Genomic DNA, 17,401 nt, shown 5'->3' with positions numbered 1-17,401 from the left:
ATCATGCATTCTAATTTTATAACTGCTTATAGAATGCACTGCATTACATTATAACGAATAATCTTCAGATATGTTTTACCATTAGCAAATACTTTACAGAGTGCTGATGTGGGAAATGCTTCATTGTTTATGGAACCAAACATACTGCAATTGTGCAGTTTAAAACTTTCCAAATCCTCTACAAAAATACTATACCTAACCTTATTTGCACTCTTGAATGTGGCCACCTTTCTCATTTTACAACTAAGTGCCTGTTTATGGCATTGAAATATTTCCAAAATGAAGTATTCTGAGATGGTATCTATAGGTAGTACATGTTTTGATCAGCATTAATTCATCTCAATACAGTATTCAAACCCAAAAAGAGACAAATTGCTCAATTTACCACATACGATGACAGTTTCTAATTTCTAGCTAATAACAGTTAGACATTGGTACAATTGTTTGTAGATAGTTTTAGACTTTGTGTGACAACTTCTCTATTAACATTGTATACAATTTTAGGTTTGCATGTATGTATTTGTCTTGTGTGGTGTTGGTTAACTCATTCCTTTGCATTTCTTCTACTTTTTAGGGTCCTAATGGCGAACGAGGTGCACCTGGACCAATAGGTCCAAAAGGCAATACTGGTGAAGCTGGTCGCCCTGGTGAACCTGGCCTCCCTGGCGCTAAGGTGAGAAATGTGTACTTAAAATAATCCCCTGAAATCTCTCTGCCCCCATCCTAAACTGTACTCCGCTCAGCTACATATATTGCACTGAATACTAATAAGGTAGATCAGCTTAGTGATAATGTTATTTGGCATAGTCCCATTTCTGAATGAATATGAATAGTTTTTATGGCTGCTTATAGTGCCACAAATCTAAAAGAAAATATGATGCTTTAGATGGCAAGATGGTTTGCCCACTTTCTACAGTGAAACTGCTTGAGAAAGACACAACATGGAATTGCAGCAAACTTTGTATACCCAGAGTCTTTCCCCTTTGCATTTCCAAATGCAAAATGGCCTTCCAGCTAGTCTGTAAGGACTGTCCCACCTTAGCAGTTAGCCAGAGTCAGAGCTTTTCAGATCAGCTGTTTCATGAAATTTCCTTCTCTCTTTGGCCTAATGCTAAACTTCAAAATGGAAAACGGAAAGTGTATTTGGCCCATTTACTCTTGCCTATAAAGCCAACAACAGAACCCTAGTGTTCCTTCACTACCTTCCTGCTTCCTACAGGCCTACTTATCTTGTTTGTAATTTGCTGTCCTGGGTCATATGATTACCTGCCCCATAAGCAGGATACTACATACACAGCCCCAGAAGAAACCTGTTTGAGAAATAGTTCTGATATTCAGAAGTTCAGTATACAGTGTCACTATTAACAGTAAATGGATGAGGAGACAGTTTAACATAAATCAGTATCTGATAATGTGTCTTAAGGTCTAAAACTTTGTAGGTTAAGGTCTAAAGCTTTTACACAGGGTTGTACCTGTCCTACCTGCCTTGACAACAGTAGTGTTCAGAATATGTTTCACACCTGTTATCTACCCTAAGGTACACTGCACACCTAAGAGTTGTATGGTGATCTAAACTTCACATTGGGTTCACTTGTTTGAATGATGCTGTTCGTAGGGTGGCCTAATGGTTAAGGTGTTTGCCTTACAAGCACCAGGTGCAGGGTTTGAGTCTCACAAGGGATAATTGGCTAGGCTTAAAATGGCTCACAAGGGCAGTTAGCTTAGTACGAACCTATATTTATTCATGTCCGCAGATTTAAAATTTTAATTTTTTTTTCTTCATAGGGTTTGACTGGCAGTCCTGGCGCTCCTGGCCCTGATGGCAAGACTGGTCCACCTGTAAGTAGGACTTTATATTTATAAAATTCTTACAATTAAGCTACATGGAATTCACTGATTTTTCTTCTGTTAGCCTTCTAAGAATCTACCAGAAAGTAATTTATCTGCATTTTATCTTTCTTTTCAATATCTCTAGGGACCTTCTGGACAAGATGGTCGCCCTGGCCCCCCTGGTGCTGCTGGTGCCCGTGGACAACCTGGTGTTATGGGATTCCCTGGCCCCAAGGGCGCAACTGTGAGTAACAGCTAATCATGTTATTGATTGTCTCAAATTGATAATGGCTTCAAGTGTTCACTTATGGCCAGACTGATTGCTTTTAGTAAATGAAACCAGAGGCACTGATAAGACATAAATGTAATAAGTGTTTTATGCTTCTAGTGTTGGATTAATACAAATTGTTTTAGTATTACTGAAAAATAATAGTTCAGAAAAAGGTTTAATACATTTAAATGCAACTAGCCTCTTTTTAAATATAGAAGTGCAAACACACAAACACATGTACACATGCACTTATACATACTATGTTTGCATTTATCATTTTGAAATAAAAATAAATATTTCTATAAACAATTAATTGATAGGAATTTATCATTCTAATATGCAATGGTATCCAGTCAACTATAAAGCTACTTTTGCAACCACTGCTTTAAAGTAGCTTCCTTCTTGTGATGTCACTTCCTGCTTTTGACACTGCCCAATTAGAAGACAATGTACAGGTCACTGACTCAAAATACTCTTGCAGAATAAAATTCCAGTAGCTGGCATATGGATAATATAAAGCAAGACATAAATGCCAGTAGTAACAATAATGCACTTCTTCTCTTTTAGGGTGAGCCTGGAAAGAACGGTGAGAGAGGAGTTGTTGGTGCACCTGGCCCTGCTGTAAGTATCATCCTTAAATTTACATTTGAATATAGATGTTTGACAAATGGCTTCCTATTAATGTCATAGTAGTTTCTCAATTTATTTTCTGAAGAAAAACACAGTTTACCTCAGTGTAATTCTAAAGACACTCCCATTATACCTGCTTTGCATAGTATATTTGCATTATAGTTACTTTTAAATACTTATCAGGGTCTTGTTCTCCCAGTATTGATATTAAGTTGTGACAATAATACAGAAAGTGGGGAAATTCTCTTCTTATAAAGATGGAATTCAATGTAATAGCATGTGCTTTAACAGAAATACGTCCAAGTTCCTCAAATCAAAGGACTGATGTCAGTAAAACTAACTGGTAAACTGCTGAGAGAAGGGGTCCACATACTAGGCCTTTAAGCCTGTTGTTGTAATGTAAAAGCAGTTAATGTATACAAAAATGCAGCATGCTTTGTCTTGAGACCAGTATGCCATGGACTTCCTTACAAAATTTTGTGACAAAGCACTGTAGTCTAACCTTGGTCTTCTTGGTGATATGAGTTCATTGTTGGCTAGATCTGTCCGAGGTTAACTTTAATGATGATATTACCCTGATGGTTTACTATTATTGATTAATTTCTATTTCTGTCCTGCAGGGTCCTGCTGGCAAAGATGGAGAAGTTGGTGCTCAAGGTCCCCCTGGTCCTGCCGTAAGTACGACTCTTGTTAATGGGGTATTTCAGCCATTGTCAATGTAGTCATGGCAGGGGTGTAAGGCATTGTTAGCCAAAAAACTCCTTAAATCTGTAGAGTGATTTGTACCCATTGTTCATTGTCTATTGAAGATAATTAGCTACTTAGGCCTTATAATAGTGGTCGATGTGCCCTGGCTTTATGTCATCTAAATATCCCATCCTCAATGCTAGTTGGTTGGGAGGGTGGCCTAATGGTTAAGGTGTTTGCCTTACACACACGATGTGCAGGGTTTGAGTCTCACAAGGGATATGTGGCTAGGCTTAAAATGGCTCGCAAGGGCTTTTAGCCTAGTACTAATCTATGAACCTATCATAGTCTACATCAGACCCTTGTATGATAATTAATTCTTCAGACAGGAGCACAGTTACTCTTAGTTTCAGTGACTATGGTGTTTGTCATAACCCAGACTTATCCATTCACCTCCAGTTTTTTGAAAGATAAGTAATTAAGTGATGACCTATGCGTGTCTCTAGAGCTCTCTTGCCCCCATTAACAAACAGGAAACTGTTTTTCTAAACCAAATAATAAATATCTTTACTTATCATTATCACATATGTAAGAAGTTGAAAACTGCAATTAATTCAAATTTAACTTTTTTAGGGCCCTGCTGGTGAAAGAGGTGAACAAGGACCCGCTGGTCCCCCTGGATTCCAAGTAAGTTGCCTTTAAAAAGTCAGAGACACAAAGCAGTAATTCCAGTTTTGATATGATTTGATGATGTCCTTTGTACCATCTAAAACTTTTTCTATCCTTCCCTTTCTCTTATAGGGTCTTCCTGGTACCCCCGGACCCCCTGGTGAGGCTGGCAAGCCTGGTGAACAAGTGAGTGTTTCAGAATTATGGAATCACTATAAACCAAGTGTGTTATTCTGCAAGGGCCTCAGTATGTCAAGCTAACAAAGGTTTCAGTAGAGCTTATACTGTCATTCTGCAGGAGCTAAGGGAATGGGACTTTGCTATCAAAAAATCAAAGCTCTGCACTTGTCAGGCCTAGAATATTCTATTTCTGTATAAGTCTTATAGGGATGGTGTAAATACCTAGCACCAACTCATAGCTCATCAGGGCAGTGATAACTAATAATGGAAATATTTATACTCTTTATGTATTCCTTCTGTTAGATCCACCTGACTTGTAAATCAGAAGCACTATACCTACTGGTCTGATGTACATGCATGGGCAGATAAACTGTAGCTGCTTGTAGATACTAGTAAATGCTTTGACCTTGAAGTCGGTGAATTAGGGTACGGGAAGAGATCAAAGGTAAATTGGGAGAGATTGTAGATCACATATTCTTGTCTATGATTAACATAGAAAATGTATGTCCATTACAAAAACAGATTGACATTTATGGGCATAGGCTATGGTTAGACTTACATCTGGTAAAAATGAGTCTGGCAGAGTATTTTAAATCACTATTTCCTCTGGCTTTCTGCATTATCTGTATGTAGTGCCAAACAGTAACAAGCATGAGATATAGTAATACTGAAATTTAATTTACTATAAAAGTATTAGGAGCTGATGAGTGTAATCCTTTCTTTTCATCTGTAGGGTGTTCCTGGAGATGCTGGTGCCCCTGGACCTTCTGGATCAAGAGTAAGTTACATTTTGCTGGATATATTGTACTTATTACTTGAAATTATAACACTATTTTAATCTAAGTTGTTCTGTCTTATAATATTTGTCTATTTGCTCTGCCCCCACTATAGGGTGAGAGAGGTTCTCCTGGTGAACGTGGTGCTCCTGGACCTGCTGGACCTGCTGGAGCTCGTGGCTCTCCTGGTTCTCCTGGCAATGATGGCGCTAAGGTATATCAATGCATATTTGCTGTCAAACACTGTCAAAACATGGTTAATGGTTTTCTACTAGGGGAATAATTTTTGTATCATTAAAGCTACTGTCTCTCCATAGACCCATTAGGAAGTATGTTTAGATTAGATAGCCAGCAAATTGGCACAGATTTATAGTAATGAAGGGTTTCAAAGGTATTATAGGTACTCATATCATCTAGAATGAAGCTTGCTTCTGCAGAGTTTGTCATAAGTAGCTGCTTTCGATGTTTAATCTATATCATGGAACTGCATTTTCCATTCTCTCCCCAAAAGAGCACAACAGCTTAAGTTGTTCTATCAATGACTGATGTTGGTGCTCTTTAAAACACAATCTGCTATGGAGCCATAAGGATTATTTATTCATTTACATGCAATAAACATGGAAATTAAGTCAACTAACAATATTGTAAGCAGTATTTGACTTTTCCTTTTATGCTAGTTAAAAAACTAATGGAATCATCTTGCTGATACACAGAGAGAGAGAGAGACAGACATAGAAAATGCATCAAGGAACATGTAGTAAATATATACCAACTGATCTTAAACTGAAAATTGATGATTACATTTAAAAGAGGATAGCTATGAGTCTTGCACTGGCAGCAGTGTAATCCATTTTTGTCTAGGCAATGTTTAGAAAGATTGCTGATAGCAGAGTAAACTAGATATGCAGAAAGTAAATGGAGTCAACAACTTGTATTTATGACTTGGTGTCTCTTGTTTTGTCTCCTATAGGGTGACACTGGCCCTGCTGGTCCTCCTGGTGCTCAAGGTGCTCCCGGTATGCAAGGTATGCCCGGTGAACGAGGTGCTGCTGGTTTGCCAGGTGCAAAGGGTGACAGAGTAAGTACTACCCCTGCTTCCAACTTCCCAAACCACCCTCCAGTAAAATAAACAGTTTGCTGTGATTTCATCAGATAGTTAATAATGATAGCACCATTTTTTTTCCTGTATTCTAGGGTGATCATGGTGCCAGAGGAAATGATGGTGCTCCTGGCAAAGATGGTGCAAGAGGCTTAGCTGGCCCAATTGGTCCTCCAGGCCCAAGTGGTGCTCCTGGTGAAAAGGTGAGAAAAATTAGCCTTTGTAGCCTTTAACAAGAAGAGATTACAAGCTGTACTTAGTGAAGCATTTGCTTTAACGTAATTGCTACACTGATTGAAGAATTTTCTTTAATGTATTGTAATAACACAGCCAAAATGGACTTTTTGAGAGGTATCTCCAGTGCTGGGATCTCATTATTTCATATCTCATAGACAGTATGAGTTGCTAGCTGGTGTCAGTTCTGAAAAATTAGCAGTTAGGTGTACTTGTAATACCCAGGTTAAATGACAGACACTGCCATATGGTGAACTGGTAAGAACAGTCAGCAGTCGTTTCTTGCACTGATTTATTTCCGCTTGAGGATATGAGGAGTTAACCTCTAACTACTATGTTATGCACCAGCAGCTGTTTGAAATATCACAAAAAAATATTGCTTGGATTTTAGATTTAGGGATATGCACTTCCATTTAAGCAAAGTTGCCAGCCGTCTGTTCAGGATAAGCTGAGGCCTGTAAAGCCTCAATTCCTGAATGCTTCATAAGGTTTTAGGAAAACCAGCACCGAGCTAGCCATGTAATGAAAGTCACTTAGCATGGCTGTGCAAAGATGTACTGACAAATGAATCCAGGCCTCTGTGGCCCTCGTCGCTCTACTGATTGCCTAACCGAAGATCCGGCTGGTATAATAAATGGAATGAAGCGAAAGTTGGCCTACATACCGTCCAAAGTGCATAAGTTAGGGCCATTGTTTCATTTTAGTAATAATGCTTGCCTTTTCATGGACACACTGCCTATAATCCTATGTATTGATTATACAATAATCACATTATCCATTGTCTGTGTATTTTGACTTGAAAGACAATAGTAATTAAGGTTTTTATTATGTTAAGCAACAGATTCTGTAACTAAACAGATAAAACAATGATGATTTTAGGAAATATGTGTATTTTTTATAGTTATATACATTAACATATACATAGTCAGTTCTGAAATTAACATTGCTTTTTTTTTCTTCATTTCTCTTGATAGGGTGAAGGTGGTCCTTCTGGTCCCGCTGGTCCTACTGGTTCTCGTGGTGCACCTGTAAGTGAGAGTATTTATTTTTCTGTTTATTTATACACATTTTACAGATAAAGCACTGGTTGCCTGATCATATCATATAACCTTCTTCTTCTCCCTTTCAGGGTGAGAGAGGTGAAACTGGTCCTCCTGGCCCTGCTGGATTTGCTGGGCCTCCTGTAAGTATAAATACATCTTCGAGCAAAAGCATCTTGTTAAAAGTGCGATAACTTCTGCTGAATGAATATGCCTACGCCATTTTAGGCTGAGCCTCTGCCTACTTAAACAGGACAGTCTGTAGTGCATGTCTATATAAGCACTCCCCTTTTACTTTACTATAAGGCCTCTCATGTAGTATAACACATTATTAAGTTCCATTGCACTTAGTGTTGCCTTGTCTGTTTAGTGTTTTTATATCACTGCTATTTTATCAAATCCTCTAAGCTGCAGAATAGTTTGTGATGTTAGTTTTTTTTTTTCTTACCCTCTCTGAAGCCTAATCCTTAGGCCGCCTTGAAGAAAAATCTATGCCTGATGGCTTTATGAGCAACATAAATAAACATAGCTGATCTAGAAGAAGGCCTTTGGTACCATATCCTTGAAGTATCTCTGCTACTTATCTTTTGACTTTCACAAAGATGGCCAATACTTTATTGGCACAGAGTTAGTTTGCTATTTGTGTCCCTGCTCTACTTTAACTGGGACTTACTCATGTGTCCTAGACCATATAGTTTTAAATACGAGCATTAAGAATAAAAAGCATGCAGCAAGAGCATTCTGATATGTAAAAGTAACCAACTGCTGCTCATTGCAGCACCATTTAGTTCTGTATGTAGACTAGACTTGCATTTCAGAAGCCTTCAAGCAATTGCAGCCCAGTGAGGCTTGCTTTCATTCCATGTGTAGGCCACAATGACACTCCAGAAGCCACATATGCTAACAAGGCATATAGTTTTGTCCCAACTTTGCAAATATAGTTGCACTGCTTTGTTGCTCTGGTATTTTAAGTGCTGCTGTTAATATTTATATTGCACAGTCATGAATAATCAACTCTGCATCTCCTTTTCTTCTTTTTCCACCTAATAGGGTGCTGATGGCCAACCTGGTGCAAAGGGTGAACCTGGTGATGCTGGTGCCAAAGGTGATGCTGGTCCTGCTGGTCCTGCCGGCCCAACTGGCGCTCCTGGCCCTGCTGTATGTATCTGTCACTCCATTTATTACCTTATTCCGTTTTGACTCACCTCTTCCCAGGAGAATCAGATTTCCATTACTTACATGTCTTCTTCATTTTCTAGGGTCCTGTTGGTTCTACCGGTCCCAAAGGCGCACGTGGTGCTGCTGGCGCTCCTGTAAGTAAAGTTTAAAGTCATTTACTATTAAAAATATTACTTTTAGTATTTCTATGTACTTACACATCTTCAATACTATGGTTTTCGAAGGTGTTGCTTGCAACTAACCCACCCTGATCTCTAAGTCTATAAAAGTAGTATATTAGAGGTGGGCATAGATAAGAACTAAAGAAACATACACCCTTTATAGGGTATTTTGTCATTGCTTACTATAGTAGTAACATCCAAAGTAATATTGTACAGATCTGTAAAATCATTTTTGTCTGCAATAATCAATGTAGAGCTACACTAGTAATTCAGAAACGTATGCTGACATATCATTTTATTTCTTCTTTTCTTGTAGGGTGCAACTGGCTTCCCTGGTGCTCTTGGCAGAGTTGGACCTCCTGGCCCTGCTGTATGTATCATTTTTTTCTGTTTTCTTTTTCTTTAATTTTAATTATATTTTTGTCATTTAAGAGAGAGTCTGTTGTCAAAACACAAACTCAGGGACTGATAAGCTAGGGCCCTTAATTGTAGAAATAATGTGCAGTATTCAGTAGCTCAGATTCATTGTTTGGGGAAGTCAGCTCCTAGGAAGTACACTGCAAGTCCAGCCCTGTTATTGCCACCTACTGCCTGTTGCCATTCTTATTAGGTGAATTACCCTACCATGCCACTCATGGAAGGGATATCCTACATGCACTGTATTTGAAAGGCTGGTTTCCTTTAAATATAGGTAAAATTATTTAATTTATTGCTGCAAGACAGTAATATCACACAAGTATATATATGACTTCAAGTTGCATCACAGGAATGAAGCAACATTCTTTGTGCATTGCTAACAATAGCAGGGTATACCATTGCCCACCATGACCCATAAACCTAATAATGCGCATTTTCTTTTTCCTAGTCTTTATCTGCTGTACAACCAGTATGCAGATATATTTCCAAACATGCTGGAAAGAATACTCTTCATACATTTATTGTAGCATGCAGTCTGCTCCTTATATTGCACTCTGAATGCATACAGCAAAACCACACAAAAACCCCAGAGCATTCAACATGGCTGTAACCATTTTTATCAGGTGATATCCACAGACAATATGTACAACAGAATAAGATATGTTCTGAGCTTAACCTAGATGATATCTCACTCTGTTAGAAAACATGAATGAAACTGGAAAAGCACTATAACAAAAATGCTGAGTGCGATTCATGAGCTTATTGCCTTTTGGGTTCCTGTATTTCATGTATTAAAAGGAAGGCCTTCGAAGAGTCTAACTTGTCCTGCACCATGCTGTTGGTCTACAGACAATCTGATTGAATTATTTCTCTGTTTCTTTCCTTTACAGGGTAATGCTGGTCCTCCTGGCCCATCTGGTCCTGCTGGCAAAGAAGGTCCTAAGGGTGCTCGTGGTGAAACTGGTCCTGCTGGTCGTACTGGTGAGCCTGGTGCTGTTGGTCCACCCGGTCCTCCTGGCGAGAAAGGCTCTCAGGGTTCTGACGGTCCTCCCGTAAGTAGCCATGTGTTTGTACCATCCCATCATAGACCTGTTAAACTAGTACATAGTGAAGATAAAATAGGCCTTAGGTCTATCTACTGCACAAAGCATGTCTCATTTGTGTATGCATCAGTACGTTTTTTTCATGCAGGCTAAGTTAGGCTGCATCAGTTTATCAGAGCTTAGCTCTTGTGTTGCACAGTTTATCAGAGCTTAGCTCTTGTGTTGCAGATGGCCCTGCTGACATCTCCCACCCTTGAGTCAGGACAAATTGTGGGTATGGGTGTGATAAGTGTCAGATAACAAGAAGTTTGTTTTTTATAAGAATTCACTATTATTATTATTATGGCATCAATATAAAGAGTATTTGTACATTTCAGAGTGGGTAGGTGAGGCTTGGGAAAATAGTCCACAAATTTTCACAATCTTATGCCACATACTCAAGCAAAAGAGCTGGATCACAGAAAGGCAGCGCAAACTATTGATTTCAGCAATGTGATAGCCCAGACTTCCTCTTTTTCCCTTCTCCATTTACCTTTCACCTTCATCCTGGACAAAGGCCCTCCTTACTATCAATAACCATAATATATTTACTTTCCTAACCAGCATTTACAAATATTCCATTAATAATGGCTTTTCTGAGAGTTCTTGTTCTTATATGTGTTTTTTTTTTGTTTAACAAAACCTCCACTGATAGCAGGAACTTTTAAGATTGTGTTAGATATATTTTTTCAGTGAATCTATTGCTCATCTAACACAGACTTCTGTTTCTTTGTCTGCATCTGTTCTCTGTAGGGTCCATCTGGCACTCCTGGCCCACAAGGTATTGCTGGACAACGTGGTATTGTTGGTCTTCCTGGACAGAGAGGAGAACGTGGCTTCCCTGGTCTCCCAGGTCCAAGTGTAAGTGATAACTCCTAATTTTGTCAAATTTATAATACTCTAGTCACAAAACAAAACACCTTTTAACACTGACTTGATTGGAATTAACAGTGATAATATAATTTAGAAAATACTACAGTCTGTTGCATCATACAGATAAGTGGTCACTTTGCTCCATATGATGATACTGATGTGTTAGTATCACTACAAAGATAAAGTATCATTGTGGTTATTATGGTGACCAAGGTAATAATTCCAATAGCTGGCACAAGACATTTCACTGGCTCATATCGCTGCTGTTTCTCATATTATTTTTAATTTTTTCACTGTTGGGTCTTGGATTACTTTTACAAATAATGCATCTTGTTTCCACATAGGGTGAACCTGGCAAACAAGGACCTTCTGGCCCAGTTGGTGAACGTGGTGCTCCTGGACCATCTGGACCTCCTGGATCAGCTGGACCTCCTGGTGAACCTGGCCGTGAAGTAAGTACTGTCCAGTAAATGATTTCATAGAAGTTGGTGTGTAAAGTAAACAAAAATTGTTTCCCAGTCTAGTAATGCGGGTTGTTTCTTTATGCACAAAGAATTGTGGTAGGTTAGACTGGTACGTAGCAAGGAATTGGCTTCCTCTACCTACTGCACATGTATTCTTCAGATGTATGGGTGGGTGATGTAAAATATCCTGTCAAGATCTTCGCAATTTCGTATTCTTGTAGAGCTGTAAAATTCTATAAGATTACCATCACAGGAATTCACAAAATGAAAATGATTGAGAGTAGTAATCTTGTGCATACTAATATGAAACCAGTGATGACCACAGAACCAGCAGTGACAACAGACATAAACAGGCTACCTGACGGTGAAGGTAACAAAACCTGACAACTCAGTGTATGAGTAAAGTTCTTGTTTTGTCTTTAGCAATCATGTATATACCCCCTGCTTTACTTTTTTATCATTATTAGTATTATTTCATTACTGATGGTGAGGTAGTCTCATTTGAAATGCAACCTCTTAAAATAAAAATACAATCAGGTAAATCTCAGCAAGTCATTAGAGCAGGACAGAAATAGCACAAATAGCAGACTTATTTTTATAATTAGAAGAAAAAAGTTAAGAAAATGCCAGGTAATGCACTGTAGAGTACTTACATAGCAGAATAGTGCAGTTAGCCAAAGGAAAGAGGACAGTAATAAATATCCACCAGCACTTAATGAGATATCATTCATTGGAACATTATTAACAAAGGATTAAACTGAACATGCCAACCTTTCAGTGATTTAGTTACATTTGATGTGACTCCACTGTATGAAGTGACTTTTTTCTTTTTATGTTGCAATGGTTCTGATAGCTAATCAGTCAGCTGAGATTTATAAAATTAAATGCATTAACACTGCCATTGTTGTGTGTGTGTTCTCTTACAAATGTAAGTAATACTATCTAATGAATACATGTCTGCTAACTAAGCTGATTTTTACCTATTTCAGGGATCTCCTGGTGCTGAAGGTGCTCCCGGACGTGATGGAGCTCCTGGTCAGAGGGTAAGAGTAGTTGCTTTTCATATTATGCACCAAAATATGACATTGCTTCCCCCTCTAAAGTTATGCATTAAAATTCTCTTTTCCTGTTCTTCTACCTATCAAGGGTGAACGTGGTGAAGCTGGTCCCGCTGGTCCATCTGGTCCTCCTGGCCCTCCTGGTGCACCTGGCCATGCCGGTCCTGCTGGAAAGAATGGCGAACGTGGTGAAACTGTAAGTAGCAAAATACATTCTTTTCACTGCCGTTAGCTGTGAGACTTAGAGACTGCATGAAACTTATGACAGTCAACTACAAGTCCTAGGACTACATCAAGTCTATGACAGTTAGCAGTAAGGCCTACAGCCCTGTGTTACAATTTGAAAATATAATGTAATGAAGTCAGTAATTTGCTAACATATTTTCTAGCATGTTGTGTGTGCACTGTAGCTAGTACAAGGCAATAGAGCTTGAAGATACAGTTGGAGATTGTAGCCACAATGCAATAAGATTCAGGTACTGACTATTGTTGTATTTGTCTTTTATAGGGTCCTGCTGGCCCTGCTGGCCCTGCCGGTCCTGCTGGTGTCCGTGGTCCTACTGTAAGTACTGGATTTTCTACTTTACATATATTTTAGGGGGCTTGATGGAGATTTCATCCATTCAATAATATGCTACTTTGTTACTGATTAGTCTGCCTTTTCCTCTGTAGGGTCCTCAAGGTGCCCGTGGTGACAAGGGAGAAACAGGTGAAGCTGGTGAAAGAGGCATCAAAGGTCACAGAGGATTCACTGGTCTTCAAGGTCTTCCTGGCCCTTCTGTAAGTACACCAGCTTTCTGTCAATTTACTGTGGTGACACAGCAAGGAACACAGTACTTATTTTTTCTTTAAAAAAAAAAATCACCCCCCCCCCAACTGATAGGTGTAGCTCACCTGTAAGGGGACTCCTGCAAAAGCTGCAATATTAGTTTCTGCAGTCATGTGATAAGGGCATGACTTATAATCTCTTTACTATGTCATGTTTGTGGAAGTACACAATAGGAGTAAGTTGAAATAACTGCATAGTATGTACAACCATCTCCTGCTAAAGCCTGTTGCCAGCAGTACATTTTTATCCAATGGGCATTATAAACTCTTTCAGCAGTATACATGGCTTAGCAGAATTCACTTGTCAAACTGGCATCTAACAAGGTAATTGGGAGACAGCTGAGAGCACCATAACGATTGCAGTAGTTTTCTACTAGGATTTATTTCTAGACTGGTCACTAGTAGGCCACTCTAGCTGCTGTCTTTATCATTCTAATGATTGAGTATTCATCTGTTCTATAACTGTCTTGTTGTTTTCTATTTTTATAGGGCTCCTCTGGTGAACAAGGCCCACCTGGTCCATCTGGTCCCAGTGGTCCAAGAGTAAGTATTGCTCCACAGTAACATCTTCGACTATTTGCTTTGATAGTCTTATAGCAAGAAAATTGAGACTTAGTAAAAAAAAAAAATCACTGAGTATGTCATGTAATTTTAGCATAAAATAGTGCTGTTAAGGTTGTGTTTTACATTCACTATTGCTGATAAAGCTAACTATTTAAGGGCTAGAATTCTTAATTTTAGCAGCACCTTTCTGATAAAATATTTGAGTCTAATGAGGACTGTGCTGTGCTGATTCTTCTTAGAAATACTGTGCACACTAATTACTCCTTGCTGTCTATCCCCAGGGTCCTCCTGGTCCCTCTGGTGCTACTGGCAAAGATGGTGCAAATGGTGCTGCTGGTCCTGTTGGCCCACCTGGTCCTCGTGGTCGCACTGGTGACGTCGGTCCTGCTGTAAGTTGAGAACACCTGTTCTGTTTCTTTTCATTTTCTAGTATATCGCTAACAAGAAAAATAAAATGGAGCTTAAGAAGTAATGCCCAATACTTATTCTTCTTCTTATACAGGGTCCCCCTGGACCTCCTGGCCCTGCTGGTCCTCCTGGCCCACCTGGTGGTGGATTCGACTTGGGCTTCATGGCTCCACCAGCTCAAGAGAAGGCCCCTGATCCTCTGCGCTTCCACTACAGAGCTGATGATGCAAATGTGATGCGTGACCGTGACATGGAGATTGATACTACCCTGAAGTCTCTGAGTATGCAGATTGAGAACATTCGCAGCCCTGAAGGAACCAGGAAGAACCCAGCCCGTACCTGCCGTGACCTGAAGATGTGCCACTCTGACTGGAAGAGCGGTAAGTTGTAGAGGACAAAAAAAAAGAAAATCAATAAAAGAAATAAGCAAAGATGCAAGTATTGTTTCACAGAAGCTCTAGCCATGGCAACTGCCATGATCTATGAAAGAGCAATATTTAGTGGTTTCTGACTACATACTGAATTTGGCCAGGCTTAATCCTCCGCTTCTCATATCTAGCTCCCTGATATGACCAGTTAAACTCTTGGAGCTTGTCCCTTTTGCAAATTCTACTGAGATGGGGAGCAACATTATTACTACAGTCTTTTGACTAAACCAAATAACTCCTGAAAGGGTTTGTTGAGGAGCTAGGTGGTAAGCATTGAAAACTAATGTAAACTCTGCCTCTGCTTCCCTTATTAGGTGAATACTGGATCGACCCTAACCAGGGCTGCACTCTGGATGCCATCAAGGTATTCTGCAACATGGAAACTGGTGAGACCTGTGTCTACCCATCCCAGGCTAACATTGCTCAGAAGAACTGGTACATCAGCAAGAACCCCAAGGAAAAGAAACATGTCTGGTTCAGCGAGGCTATGAGCGATGGCTTCCAGGTATGGAGTGATCAAATACAATAAAGTCTCAACTTTCTTCTTATTAGCTAAATTACATTAATGCACTGACAAAAGACAAATTATTGTGCTGTTTTTTTTTTTTATCCTTTCTATTTGCTTTCTACAAACTGGGTTCTGTCCCCTCACTGATCCTCCTGACACAACTGCAAAGCTGACAGTCTTCTGCAAAGGCATGCATAAACCTAGATTAAGGAAATGGTGTATAGATGGTGACTTGCAATAGCTAGCATTGGATTTACCATTAAAGTGACTATCATGCTTTCCTGTGCCCTGTGATACAGTATAATAAATAAGTGTCACATTAGCAGGAAACCACTTCACTCATATTCTGCAGCCAGCACTTAGGTAAATCTTGTTAGTCTAAGCATTTGCATCACCTTCATATTGCTGCAACATTTGCAGTAGACATTTTATGCCCAGCATAGCACAGCTGTCAATCAGAAAAGGCAGTAATCTCAATGAACCCCTCGTTATGAAGCCTAATTCTAAGTCAAGTCAAGTCAGTTTGTAAAGTGCTGGTTAAGTTTATGTTGCTTACTAATTCTATCTTATGTCTCTCCTGCAGCTCCTATATGGAAGTGAGGGATCTGACCCAGCTGATGTTGCCATCCAGATGACTTTCCTGCGTCTTATGTCTACTGAGGCCTCTCAGAACCTCACCTACCACTGCAAGAACAGCATTGCCTACATGGACCAAGATGCTGGCAATCTGAAGAAGGCCTTGTTGCTGCAGGGAGCCAATGAGATTGAGATCCGTGCTGAGGGCAACAGCCGCTTCACTTACAGTGTCACTGAGGATGGTTGCACAGTAAGTATCTCTTACATAATCTCTTTACTCCTCTAACTGTCATTAACTTGATCTAAAAAGTGTGTAAACTGGGATTGATTTGCTATATTTAGTAGATCCCTTTCCACATTTGAAACAATTTAATGTCAGAGAGTACAATAATTAGTATATTGAAAGGAAGTTGAAATCTGATCACTGTTTACTTTATTTCCACCTTTTCAGAGACACACCGGCGCATGGGGTAAGACAGTTATTGAGTACAAGACATCTAAAACATCTCGCCTGCCAGTTATTGACATTGCACCCATGGACATTGGAGCAGAAGATCAAGAATTTGGCCTTGACATTGGACCAGTCTGCTTCTTGTAAAAAGACAACTTGCCTTGGACTTGAATTTGTTTTTCTAGCCATCATCTCTAAACTTTTGTTTTCTATGCATTAAAAAAAACCTAAAATTCATTTGACCGCTGACAGTCCACTTGCTTTAACTTGGCCCCTGAAGATGGGGGTAGATGAACCGGGACCACTACTTGCACAACCACCACAAGGGACACTTTGAAAAAAATCTTTGTTTCCATGGCAATAAGAAACATGATAAACTTGTAAATTTGTTTTTTCTAAGAAATGTATAATTTCCCTTCTGTGCCATCCTCCCCGGAATGAAGAAGTTGATTAATTAATTATTGCAAGGTGACTTCTGTGTCATAGAAAACCACTGAACGCAAGTGAAACTATGCTCTGTATCGTGTTTCAGGTGGCAATAATAAATCTGAAAACCAAAATCCAGGTGTCATATGTCGTTCACTGAGCACCTATCATTTCCATCACCTGCCAGGGAGGAAGCTGTTTGCTAACACTTAAGGGGCTTTCTCAAAAAAAGTTTAACAAACAAGGTAAAAAAAGAAAGATATTCCACCTACCTCATGCATTCTGTTACTTACAAGTGTAAACAGTTCCAGGCTAATGATCCTAATATTGGGTCACATGTGTTATTTTACCTCTTTTTGAGGTTTTAAAGTTGTGTTAAAGAAAGGGTTTGCACAATAATGTAGCAGTACCATGGTGCTAAAATATGTAGGGAAAAAAGGAACATCTTCTTGCTGCCAGGGATAACTTTTAATTTTTTCTTCTGTTAAGGTGCTATGCTATTTACCTAGTGGGGAAGGGACAATAGCTGGTTTCAGAATTACACCTGATGTGCCTTCATCTT

General features: G+C 39.3%; 1 protein-coding gene across 3 annotated transcripts in view; it reads left to right on the top strand.

The window, feature by feature from the left end:
- The window catches only part of COL1A1 (collagen type I alpha 1 chain), a 31,710-nt gene extending 14,737 nt beyond the window's left edge, over positions 1–16,973 (top strand). The window contains exons 23-51 of one of the 3 annotated variants that reach the window (XM_044055149.1): positions 575–673; positions 1,786–1,839; positions 1,976–2,074; positions 2,669–2,722; positions 3,352–3,405; positions 4,052–4,105; positions 4,220–4,273; positions 5,001–5,045; positions 5,159–5,257; positions 6,014–6,121; positions 6,238–6,345; positions 7,351–7,404; positions 7,506–7,559; positions 8,467–8,574; positions 8,676–8,729; positions 9,073–9,126; positions 10,064–10,225; positions 11,009–11,116; positions 11,473–11,580; positions 12,582–12,635; positions 12,739–12,846; positions 13,159–13,212; positions 13,323–13,430; positions 13,968–14,021; positions 14,324–14,431; positions 14,545–14,830; positions 15,193–15,383; positions 15,970–16,212; positions 16,414–16,973. In XM_044055149.1, the coding sequence (XP_043911084.1) occupies positions 575–673; positions 1,786–1,839; positions 1,976–2,074; positions 2,669–2,722; positions 3,352–3,405; positions 4,052–4,105; positions 4,220–4,273; positions 5,001–5,045; positions 5,159–5,257; positions 6,014–6,121; positions 6,238–6,345; positions 7,351–7,404; positions 7,506–7,559; positions 8,467–8,574; positions 8,676–8,729; positions 9,073–9,126; positions 10,064–10,225; positions 11,009–11,116; positions 11,473–11,580; positions 12,582–12,635; positions 12,739–12,846; positions 13,159–13,212; positions 13,323–13,430; positions 13,968–14,021; positions 14,324–14,431; positions 14,545–14,830; positions 15,193–15,383; positions 15,970–16,212; positions 16,414–16,560 (2,883 nt within the window). In that variant the 3' untranslated portion in view covers positions 16,561–16,973. The remainder of the gene's footprint in view (positions 1–574; positions 674–1,785; positions 1,840–1,975; positions 2,075–2,668; positions 2,723–3,351; positions 3,406–4,051; positions 4,106–4,219; positions 4,274–5,000; positions 5,046–5,158; positions 5,258–6,013; positions 6,122–6,237; positions 6,346–7,350; positions 7,405–7,505; positions 7,560–8,466; positions 8,575–8,675; positions 8,730–9,072; positions 9,127–10,063; positions 10,226–11,008; positions 11,117–11,472; positions 11,581–12,581; positions 12,636–12,738; positions 12,847–13,158; positions 13,213–13,322; positions 13,431–13,967; positions 14,022–14,323; positions 14,432–14,544; positions 14,831–15,192; positions 15,384–15,969; positions 16,213–16,413) is intronic. The other 2 variants (XM_044055151.1, XM_044055152.1) reach the window with 2 other exon arrangements.
- The last annotated feature ends 428 nt before the right edge of the window (positions 16,974–17,401 follow it).

Source organism: Protopterus annectens, chromosome 13.part0, assembly GCF_019279795.1.
Source record: "Protopterus annectens isolate FY-2018-M chromosome 13.part0, PAN1.0, whole genome shotgun sequence".
In the NCBI taxonomy this organism is placed as follows: Eukaryota; Metazoa; Chordata; order Ceratodontiformes; family Protopteridae; genus Protopterus; species Protopterus annectens.
This window is presented reverse-complemented; position numbering and strand designations above follow the sequence as displayed.